General features: G+C 48.2%; 1 protein-coding gene across 4 annotated transcripts in view; it reads right to left on the reverse strand.

Annotated features, from left to right (window-relative positions):
* LOC119382414 (ubiquitin carboxyl-terminal hydrolase 35) overlaps window positions 1-12,392 on the reverse strand; it is a 223,412-nt gene that overhangs the window by 112,942 nt on the left and 98,078 nt on the right. For all 4 annotated transcript variants that reach the window (XM_037650109.2, XM_049412195.1, XM_049412196.1 and 1 more), the window contains exons 7-8: window positions 1,690-1,791; window positions 98-238 (exon numbers count right to left, since the gene is read on the reverse strand). In XM_037650109.2, the coding sequence (XP_037506037.1) occupies window positions 98-238; window positions 1,690-1,791 (243 nt within the window). The remainder of the gene's footprint in view (window positions 1-97; window positions 239-1,689; window positions 1,792-12,392) is intronic.

The raw sequence follows: 12,392 nt of genomic DNA on the forward strand, positions 1-12,392 counted from the left end.
ATATACGGTATGTGCCGTATTTACAGTAACAATTTAGTGTGTCAGACGGAATGAAAGTGCGTTTGCCAGGAGGCCTAATTTCAAAACGGTGACTCACCTTGAGAGCATCTAGCACAGCATCATAGAGATCAGGGAAGCCCGAGTGCAAGTACATCATAGTGTAAGACAGGCTGGCCAGCTCCTGAAGGACTGGGTCATTCTGCAGTTGCTTCACAAACAGTGGCAGATGAGGAAGGACCTGCACAGTGATGGTCACTCAAACATGCGGCTTCACAACAATCCAGATTTAGGGCTACACTACATTGTTGTAAGATTATAGAACTTCACATATAAGAAAGGGAAAACTGACAACCACCCTTTTGTGTTTCCGTAGAACTGATGTGCAGCTTCATATATACTGCATACAGGAGAACCTCGGTGATACCATCACGGCTCGTACGAATTTCGGGGTGATAAGAGTTTTTCTGTGGCCCCGGCCAAGGCCGATTGGCCTGCAATGTAATGAAGTACGGTTGTTGCGAATCGATTTTCACCCCGCGACGTTTGATACAAATGTTTGCTACCGCACAGGTATGAACAGGTGCTACCCGCGCTGTCGCGGAAGATGTGGCAATCACGCGTGGGCATACGCACCGCGTGATCAATTTGTCAGGATAGGCCATCAGCAGCACGTCGCAGCCTCAGAGCTTGTACGCGTGAATCGTGAAGGCCTTAATGTGCCTTTGCGTGCTTTTGCGTTGATAGTACAGATGGCATTGGCGTCGCACTTTTTTCTTCAACGTGTCGTCGCGTGCTGCTCTGCTCGAGGCAACGTCATCGAACTCTGTTTACACGTGCCTGCCACATCAATGCAAGCTATGTCCTCGCATGCAGACATCCTATGAAAGGTGGATAAGAATTGAAAGAGGAAGCGGACCGTGTTGGCTAAGGAGCTAGGCTCCTTGAATGTAGGAGATCGCTGAAAAAGGGCAGTTTTTTCACTTTTTCCTGCTGACATCAACTTGCCATCTGCTTTTACATTTTCAGCACACATTCACTAGTAGCCACTATTACTGTATCAGAGTAACCTGCCTGCCACAATTTTTCAGCCTGTTCGTAAACGCTTCCATTCATCAGGCGCAGTGAAATGGCAGATATATTTTTTCGTGGACAATTACCGCAATTTTTGTCTACATAACACCCCTTATGTAATACCCCTCGGAAGTCTCTAAGGTAAATAAACGAAATGAAATACCTGCAACACCCCAAATAATAATAATAATAATTGCTTTGGGCCAAAACCACCACCGTATGATTATGGGGCACACTGCAGTCGGGCGGGGCTGCGGATTGATTACGACCGCCCGATGGGGTTCTTCAACGCGCACCTCAATCAATTGGGCATACGGGTGTTCTTCGCATTTCACCCCAAAGGCCGTGCATTGAATCCAGGCCCTTGAGCTCAGCAACGCGACACTCTGCGCGCTAAGCTACCCCAGTGGGTACCCCGAAGAATGCATTACACAAAATCTTATCAATGAGACTCACTACTGACATCCTAAGAAGCACCTCTGGTGTCGCAAAAGTTGGTCTCAGTTTCCTGCTCATTTCTGTGCTCGTATAGAACTTGCTTTCAGTGGCACGGTTAAAGTAGCCTTTCCAGTTTAAAAAGTAATCTGTCTAGCGTCAAAAAACAAGACAGTGACCAACCTTGTGGAAGAGAGCCGGAGAGTGCTGGTATGATAGCAGCATAAAAGCCAGCACTGGGAACGCGCACTTGCGGGTCAATGGCTGCACTGCCCTGCAGAACACCTAGAAGATGGGACACCAACAGGGTTGCTTGAAATGCTCGCCTGGAATGCTCCCCATGCTACCGCTCTTCACACATTTCCAATCCAACGAGCACACGATGAGAACTGACTGCAGACTAAGCTGTGGAGCTCACATTTTGTGTGCCCAATACAATGCGACATCATGTGCATCCACCCATTTTGCTATGCAGTATAGACTGGCATGGCTTGGCTGTTGCAGTGTGCGCACCTGGAACTGCAAGGGCCCCTAAGGCTGGGTAACTCGTGATCCATCGTTACGACGTACCCTGCGGGGGCGACACTGAGTAGCACGAGTGAAGTGAAAAAGCCCAACACAAGACCACTTACGAGTGCTCAGTAGGCTGTATAAAAAAATACATGCTTAACAAAAAATTTTTGGTTGATAACGGTTGGACAAATACTATGCAGAAAAGGTCTTCACAAAGAGTTCATTTACCAAGGCATGACGTAATGCACAGAAGAGAACTCGGCCGGCTGCTCTCGTGTATAGCATCAATGAAGACGTGAGAAAACAGCCGACGTACAACAGCACTTGCCTGCCATGCAATCACTTATAGTCACCACTTTTGCCCAACCTTATAGTATGATATCAAAATTTTCGCATTACTCCAGTTACTTTCCTGAAAACCATTAATTGAAAAGCTTTGACCGATTAAGTTTAATAAATGAAGCCAGATTATTTATTTTGCAGAGCACTTGTGATTAATTAATCATTAATCAGTATAACCATCCCTAATTTTGAGCGATTTATTTGTATGGTCCCCTATTATACACAAGAAATGGCAACTGCTGGGCTGCTGTGGGCCACCTCACACAACAAGGTGTAACTTCAGCACTTCCAGTGGCCACAGCACATCAAGTCTGTTTACTAAGGTTGCACGGCGGGCTTGTTGGTGATCCACAGCATCCAAAATGGGACAAAGCGAAAGATATAACACACATACACAGCACCATTATATATAGGGTGCGTCCAGGTAAGATCAAACACGAGGGCCCGGTCACCATTCCCGATTTTGATGAAATTTACTGTAGGCCTAGGCATTATACCCAGAGCAATGGTTTCCAAGTTAGTTTTGTGAAAAAAAAATTTAGTTTGCCTGAAAAAAAAAATATATATATATATATAAGTTTTGGACACAAAAGAACATTTTTCCACCAATTTTGCAATTTCTGAATTTTGAGCACACCTAGGGAAAAAAACGCTGCACTTCTTAGTCACAATATTTATTACCCTTGAATAATAAGTAAAAGACAGTCTTATGAGTCTATTATTTCTCTCACCTGCCAAAGCACTTTTGAAGAAAAAAATCCCAAACATGGCAAATTGCCCAATATACCTGTATTTCAGGAACATATTGCTGCAAACAAGTTAAACTGAGGATAATAAAAATTGGTACATATTGCTACGTACCAGCGGCATCGCGGCCAAGGAGACAAGAGAAGGACGAAACAGACAGACTGGCGCATGCTGTTCGCGTCGGTTGCGCTGCTCACCTAAGCTGTAAACAATACAGGGATACGTATCCCTCTGAGTTGGTGTCTTTTTCCGTAACATATTTGGTGGAGTGGTGCGATCCCCTACCTCGCCACGGAACTCCGCAGCGAACGTTGTCTCGAGGATATCCCCATGGCCTCCCAAGACTCGGCTACATCCCCGCTGCCCGCATTGCCTCCTGCCCTACCTGCCAACTCACCAGCCGCACCCACTTTCGTCACGCTTCCCGCCGTGAAAGAGCCTGGCGTGTTCTCGGGCCTCGAAGGTTCTGACGTCGACCAATGGCTGCACCTGTACGAACGCGTCAGCGCCAGTTACAGGTGGGACCCCACCCTTATGCTCGCGAAAGTCATATTTTATCTGGACGGAACCCCTCGTCTCTGGTTTGACACCCATGAGCATGAGATTACCAGCTGGGACAGCTTTAAGGAAAAGATCCGCGAACTTTTTGGCAACTCTCTTGGACGTCGACTCGCCGCAAAGACTGAATTATCGACTCGCACGCAAAGCTCCACTGAGTCCTACCCTCAGTTATATTCAATGTGTCCTGGCCCTCTGCCGCAGAGCCGACGAAACCATGTCTGAGCAAGAACAAGTTGCGCACATACTCAAGGGTATCGCCGACGACGCGTTCAACTTGCTGTTGTGCACTAACCTGTCCTCTGTCGATGCGGTACTTCAACAATGTCGTCGCTTGGAACAGGCTAAAACTACTTTTAGCCTGTAGGCGTGTCTCCCAACTGTTCCCGCGCCTTCCGAATACCGCAGTGGCGTCTTCTTGCCTCACTACATACCGGCAACCGGACGCCTGCGATAACTTGACCCGACTCGTTAGGCGTGAACTTGAAGCAGCCATCCCTGTTTACCGTGGCACCACCATCCTCTGACACACCTCCTTCCGTCCCTTTACCCCTTCTTCAAGCAGTAATCCGACAGGAAATTGCCAGCATGGGTATCTGCTCTATTTCGACGCCTCCCCGTACCGACTTCCCGCCGCACTTCACGCCCCCACGTCGACTCCCGTCTGGCTCGCCACCAGCGTTCCGTAATCTGTCCGAATGGAGAACACCTGATGACAAGCCCATATGCTTCTACTGTCACCGAATAGGACACATATCTCGTCATTGCCGAAGTCGCTGGGGTCCTCCTGCACAAAATTTCTCGCCTTCCTTCAATAATCGTCCCGCTCCTCGTTCTGCAACCAGCCCAGACCTCTCTGCCCCTCCTGCCCACTTCGCCCCTCCAGCCCCCTACGGCCCTCCGGCCCACATTGCGCCTCACGATCCCCACTACTCCCGCTCTCCCTCACCCCACCGTCGCCAGTCCCGTTCGCCTCAGCCCCGATGACCACCTTCCCCCGCTCCCCCACGACGTACGCCGACGGAACACTAAATGCTGCAGCCCCTGGAGGGGGCGCTGCATCAATCGGACCAAGCGAAAATCCTCTATTGACCATACCGACGAAACGAAACCTTATTGACGTACAAGTCGACGGAGTGCCTGTGACAGCTCTAGTCGACACTGGCGCTCAAGTTTCCGTTATGAACACTGATTTTAGACGCAAGCTCAAGAAAGTTCTCACACCTGCGACGACTCCATTTGTCCGTGTTGCCGATGGCGGAACAGCATCTGTCGTGAGAATGTGCTCCGCTCATGTAAGCATTGCTGATCGCCACACAGTTGTCCTCTTCGCCGTCCTTGAACAATGTCCCCATGACGTCATCCTAGGCCACGACTTCTTGTCTGCGCATTCTGCCCTCATTGACTGCTCGGCGAGTACGCTCCGTCTCCACTTGCCCATGATCGACCCTCCTGTGCCCCGGCCGAGTCGCCTCTGCACTGCCGGATACGCTCGCCTGTCACCCCAAACACTGACCTATGTCGAATTTGTCTCAACACCACCAGTTCCCGACGGCGACTATGTACTGACCCCTATCACCGATGTCTTGATAAGTCGTGGTATTACGCTACCACACACCGTTTTTTCTGTCACAGGGAACTCCACATGCCTTCCCGTTGTCAATTTTAGTTTGACACCTCTTTGGCATTACTTTGGCATCTCTTTGGCATTACTTTCGACCTTAGAAGACAGCGCGGTGGCTGCTCTCACGGTGACCGCTCCGTCCGATCCCCATGCCCAGCAACAATCTAATCCTCGTCCCAACAGCGCCATACGGTCGATGATTGCTTGCACCTTAACGCCGCAGCAGACTGACGAGTTCCACCAGCTTCTGCTGTCCTATGTCGACGTTTTCGATCTCAGCGGCCGTCCATTGGGAAAAGCTACTGGTGTATCCCACTGCATCAACACAGCTGACCAGCCTCCTATTCATAGGTGCCCATATCGCATGTCGGCGACTGAGCGTCAAATTATCCAAGCTGAAGTCGACAAAATGCTCGCCAAGAACATCATTGAGCCGTCCTGCAGTCCTTGGGCATCCCCTGTCGTGCTAGTGCGCAAAACGGACGGCACATGGCGTTTCTGTGTCAATTATCGCCACCTAAACAGAATTACAAAAAAAAAGACGTCTACCCTCTGCCACGAATAGATGATGCCCTTGACTGCCTCTATGGTGCCTGCTATTTTTCTTCCATCGACCTCCGTTCCGGGTACTGGCATATTGAGGTGGAGGATATGGATCGTGAAAAGACGGCACTTATCACCCCCGATGGTCTATATCAATTCAAGGTCATGCCCTTTGGCCTTTGTAACGCCCCAGCCACCTTTGAACGAATGATGGACTCTTTGCTCCGAAGATTTAAATGGTCCACCTGTTTGTGCTACTTGGACGATGTCGTTTTTTCCCCAACATTTGAAACTCATATAGAACACCTCTCAGCCGTCTTAGCCATCTTCCGTCGTGCTAGCCTGCAGCTGAACTCATCAAAATGTCATTTTGGCCGCGACCAAATTACAGTACTTGGCCATTTAGTGGACGCTAACGGAGTACAGCCAGACCCGGCGAAAATCAGCGCAATCAAGAACTTTCCCGTTCCACGATCTGCGAAGGATGTCCGCAGCTTTCTCGGACTATGTTCGTATTTTCGACGCTTCGTGAAAAATTTTGCGGATATAGCGAGACCTCTTACGCAGCTCCTCAAGCAAAACGTCCCGTTTACATGGGGCTCAGAAGAGGCTTCTGCGTTCTCCAATCTCATCGCGCTCCTCACTACTCCTCCAATTTTGGCCCACTTTGACCCTGCTGCCCCTACTGAGATCCGCACGGATACAAGTGGTCATGGTATCGGCGCCGTGCTTGCTCAACGCCAACGTGGCCACGACTGCGTTATTGCATACACCAGCCGCCTCTTATCCGCCCCCGAACGCAATTATTCAATCACAGAGCGTGAGTGTTTGGCTCTCGTTTGGGTGGTCGCCAAGTTCAGGCCATACCTATACGGATGCACGTTTTCGGTCGTTACCGACCACCACGCGCACTGCTGGCTGAACTCTCTTAAAGACCCCTCAGGGCGGCTTGGTCACTGGGCTTTGCGCCTCCAAGAGTTCTCCTACTCGGTCGTGTACAAATCTGGCCACATGCACCAGGATGCCGACTGCCTCTCCCGGTACCCTGTCGACGATCCTGATGACACTGATGCCAACACGATGTGCTCCATATTCTCAGTGTTCAACTTGGTTCACATTGGGGAAGAACAGAAACGGGATCCCGTGCTCCTTGACCTCATCACCTGCACGGAATCTTCCCCAAATGACGCCGGTTTTTGTGGCGCAAGGGCCATACTTGGCCAAAGAGTGCCATGAAAAATGTCAAAAGAATAACAATGCTCTGAAAGGGATGTGAGCTATGACGTTGTTACGCGGCTGTATAGGGGCCTAAAATTCCATGCCCTAGGGCGGGTAAAACATATAGGTATTAAAATTATGAGAGTGACGTGATGTATGCAGTGAGAATGAATGACAAGGGGTCGTGATAATGGGACTATACAGAAATGGCCAGAGCACGAATGCCTCGGCAACAGCCCTTGTGTCCAAGGGCCGCGAGGCAGGTGCTGTTTTAATGTAGTCACCGCAGCATCAACCTCTTCTCAGAGGTTGTGCTACGGGTTGCCAGAGAAGATGACGTGAAAACTATTTACATCCCTTAAAAACGCGAACAATGATTCGTATTTAAAAAGCGGTTCCCTACCTATGAACATGGATGGATGCAATGGTATTCGATGTCGGTAGGGAAACGGAAAATGTTTTCTTCTAATAGAATCTAGTTCCTTGCATTGTATTAAAATGTGTAGTACGGTGAGTGGCTCACCGCATCTATCACACACAGGTGGATCACCACCGGACAAGAGGTATGCATGTGTGCTGTGGGTGTGTCCTATTTGTAGCCTCGTAAGTGTTACTTGTGTGTGCCGTGACTTGGATACTGGTGGCCAAATTCCAAGATTCAGCTTAATAACATGTAGCTTGTTTTGAGCTTGTCTGTCCCACGAGCGCTGCCAATAAGCCCTGAGCTTTTGCTTTAGGAACGGCTTAAGGTCTAGTGCGGAGACAGCATTTGATGTATTGGTAGCAACGTTGTCGTGGGCGGAGGCAGCTACTTGGTCCGCCAAAACATTTCCCCCGATCTCGCGGTGCCCTGGCACCCAGAACACTACAACATGTTGTTTGAGTGTGTGTAGCGTGCATAAAAGGGAGTAAAGCGACACAAGGACAGGGTTTTTATGTTTTTTCAAAGTTTTCAATGCTTTTACGACGCTCAGAGAATCTGTGTATATGACTGCACGTATTAATTTTAATTCCTTAATGTGTTTAACGGCTACAAGTATCGCGTAAGCTTCTGCTGTGAAGATACTTGAATTGGGGTGCAGAATGCCAGAGTGGGAAAAGGATGGACCAACGGCTGCGTAAGACACAGAAGTATTGGACTTTGAGGCATCTGTAAAGAACTCTGGACAAGTGTATTTGTGCTGTAGTTTGAGGAAGCCAAATGATGCCTCTGTTCGCCACTTTGTGCTTCAAGAGGGCATCCTCTACCATCGAAATTTCCGACCTGACGGACCTGACCTTCAAATTGTCATGCCTAAGCATTTACGACGCAGTGTCCTCGCTGAACTTCACGATGCGCTGACAGCTGGACACCTCGGCGTCTCTCGCACATACGAGCGCGTACGCGGCCGCTTCTTTTGGCCAGGCCTTGCTCGCTCAGTACACCGCTATGTCGCCACGTGCGAGTTATGTCAACGCCGCAAAACACCGTCGCTGCTACCCGCTGGCCATCTTCAACCACTGGACATACCCACGGAACCCTTTTACTACGTTGGATTAGACCTTCTTGGACCTTTTCCCGTATCAACCATAGGAAACAAATGGATCGCAGTGGCTACAGATTACGCTACACGCTATGCGATCACGTGAGCTTACCGACAAGTTGTGCAACCGACGTTGCTGACTTTCTGCTACGGGACGTTATCTTGGTTCACGGTGCCCCAAGACAACTGATCACAGACTGTGGCCGTCAATTCCTGTCTCAAGTTATCGCCGACATCTTACGTTCCTGTTCTACACAGCACAAACTGACCACTGCATACCACCCTCAATCCAATGGGCTAACGGAACGCTTTAATCGCACGCTTACGGACATGCTCGCTATGTATGTGTTGCCTGACCACCGAGACTGGGATGTTGCCCTACCCTACGCAACTTTTGCGTACAATTCATCGCGTCACGACACGGCAGGCTTTTCCCCTTTTTATCTCCTGCACGGAAGAGAGCCGACTTTACCGCTGGACACGATCATTCCTACCTCCACCTCGTCCACCAGCGGGTATGCCCAAGACGCAATCGCGCGAGCCGACGAAGCCCGACAGCTCGCCTGCGCTCGGCTGACGGCGTCGCAAACCAAACAACGACGCCGGTACGATGCTTCTCATCGAGACGCACATTTCGTTCCCGGTGCCCTTGTGCTACTCTGGTCCCCTCATCGTCGGGTGGGCCTATCCGAAAAACTTTTGTCTCGTTACACGGGACCTTACCGTGTACTGCGCCAAGTAACACCTGTTACCTATGAGATTGGCCCCATCTGTCCATCGCCATCTGTTCGGTCCAGCGATATTGTTCACGTTTCACAGCTCAAGCCCTACAACACTGCTTCCGAAAACGACCTTTAAAGCTCCGGCACGGTGCTTCGGCCGCCGGGGGTAATGCTACGTACCAGCGGCATCGCGGCCAAGGAGACGAAGAGAAGGACGAAACAGACAGACTGGCGCGTGCTGTTCGCGTCGGTTGCGCTGCTCGCCTAAGCTGTAAACAATACAGGGATACGTATCCCTCTGAGTTGGTGTCTTTTTCCGTAACAATATTAACTTTGATATTTGCACTCTCTTTTAAACTTTTTTTTCGTGGTTTTATCCCGCTCCGTTTTACTTTAGTGATTTGCAAAAACACCAAAGTTTGAAAATAGTTTTCTCAGAAAGGCCATTTTTGACTTTTTTTAGGTCCCTCTGGTTGAAGTCAAGGACGTCATCTACCACTCTGCACAAAAAAATGTTCCATTATTTTGGTTGCTAACAAGTTACAATGTGTCACATATGACCAAGTCGGCCTAGAGGCCACGCCATTTCTTATGTGCTGGACATCGGATACAAGTTGTTCAAAATAATTGTACGCGAGATAATCACAAAGCAGCAGCTCCACAACAACAAATTTGCAGCCAGGTGTCATGGTTCAACAAGCTTTGTCTTGCGATCAGCCGTATGACAAATCCGCAGCAGCAGCCATTCGATGCTGCGGGTGTTCACATTACATGAGTGCCGCTTCAATAGCGGACGAGCTCCACTTGCGCACCAAGCTACGCTCATAGGACGAATGAAATAAGGAATGCATCACTGCATCACTGTGAAAGGTACAGGCTGTTAAGTGACAACAAAAACCATATTATACAACGAAAACTCTGCCGGCAATTTTGCAGTGAGCGCCTTCAGTACAGCACGCATGTACTTTTTTCCCCTGCTGTTATGCCCAAGCCGCAAAATATTGTTATAAACGCGCGGCTTGCGTTGTATATTGTATCTGTGGATGCACAAGAATACAGTATTGTAAAAGCGGTGCTTTAATAAAGCAAAGGACTTAGACACGCTTCTGTTCACAGCCGGCTGATACAAGTGTTCTGGCACGAGATGGAGAACAGCTGTAGTTTGAGTTGTACAACCATCGTAAGCACGTATGACAGCTTTCTTTAGATGTCAATGGCTTGCTTTTATGTAATATGTTGCTGACAGAGTGAACCTAATTATCAAAGGCCATCAGACGAGAGGAAGCAACACATGAGCGCACTACTGCAGGCGCCCACCGCAACATTGCCGGCAGAGTTTTCATTGTGTAATATGGCTTTTGTTGGCACTTGACAGCCTTTATTTAGCTTTCACAGTGATGCATTCCTTATTTCATTTGTCATATGAGCGTAGTTTGGCGCACAAGCGGCCCTCATGTTATGTGCGCCCGCAGCATCAAGCCGCCACTGCTGCGGGTTTGCCATGTGGCTGGTCGCAAGACGAAGCTTGCTGAACCATGACACCTGGCTGTGAATTTGTTGTTGTGGAGCTGCTGCATTGCGATTATGTCACGTACAATTATTTTGAGCAACTTGTATCCAATTTTCGGCACATAACAAACAGCACGGCCGCTAGGCTGACTTGGTCACATGTGACACATTATGACTTGTTAGCAACCAAAATAATGCAACGTTTTTTACAACGAATGGTAGATGACATCCTTGACTTCAATTAGAGGAATAAAAAAAAAATGACCTTTTTGAGAAAACTACTTTCGAACTTCAGCGTTTTGGGTAAATCACTTTACGTTTCAGCACAATTATGGAGTGAAACGGAGCGCGATAAAACCACGGTAACAATTTTAAAAGAGACCGCAAATATCAAAGTTAGTATGTACCGGTTTTTATTATCATCCGTTTAAACTGTTCGGAGCAATAAATTGCTGAAATATAGGTATTTTGTGTGATTTGCCATGTTTGCGATTTTTTTCTTCAAAAGTGTTTCGACAGGAAAGGGAAATAATAGACTCATAAGATTGTATTTCACTTGTTCTTTGAGGGGAATAAATACTGTGACTAAGAAGTGCACCGTTTTTCCCTAGGTGCACTGAAAATTCAGAAAACTAGTAATTGGCGAAAATGTGTTTTTTGTGGCCAAAATTTATGTCTATTTTTCTCATGCGAACAAATTTTTTTTCACAAAACTAACTTCAAAACCATTGTTCTGGGTCTAATGCCTAGGCCTAGAGTAAATTTAATCAAAATCGGGAATGGTGTACAGGACCTCGTGTTCGATCTTATCTGGACATTATATATATACATATACAGGGTGTCCCAGCTATCTTTAGCCAATGGTTAAAAAATACAGTATTAGAGGCAGGCGAGTGAAATCAGTTGCAAATTGCTGACAGCCACCTTGTGCACTACAGCCAATTTTTTGTTTTGTAATTAACTAATTTGTTAATTAGGATTATTTAACTAAGTTGCTAAATATTGACTCTAGGCAAGAAATGCTGCTTGCAAAGTTCGAGAGCGTCTTCAGAAATCCCCATTGCATTATTTAAGATAAAGAAAGTCTCACGTATGCCATTTTTTCCAAGCTGCAAAGAAAGCCCGCGAAATAAAGAAAGAACCACGTGACTAGCACATTCACGTGCAGCGAACATGGTGGCCTGCCCTCAGCTGTGGTTTGAGCGAACGAAATCAGCGGCGGCCGCGACTAGCCACTTGGCCCGCGCTCGCTACAACTTGCACCATCACGCGCACCAACTGGCTGACGCAGGCCAAGAAACCACAGTTAACTTATTGGCCTACCGCTGCAACAGAGCCGGTGAGTCGTGGCCACAGCTGATTTCATTCGCTCAAACCACGGCTGAGAGCAGCACGTTCGCTGGCGCGCGAATGCACTAGTCATGTGGTTCTTTATGTATTTCGCGGGCTTTTTTTGCAGCTTGGAAAAAATGGCATACGCGAGACTTTCTTTATTGCAAATAATGCAATGGGGATTTCTGAAGACGCTCTCGAACTTTGTCAGTCGCATTTCTTGCCTAGAGTCAATATTTAGCAATTTAGTTAAAT

This window comes from Rhipicephalus sanguineus, chromosome 2 (assembly GCF_013339695.2).
Source record: "Rhipicephalus sanguineus isolate Rsan-2018 chromosome 2, BIME_Rsan_1.4, whole genome shotgun sequence".
NCBI lineage: Eukaryota > Metazoa > Arthropoda > Arachnida > Ixodida > Ixodidae > Rhipicephalus > Rhipicephalus sanguineus.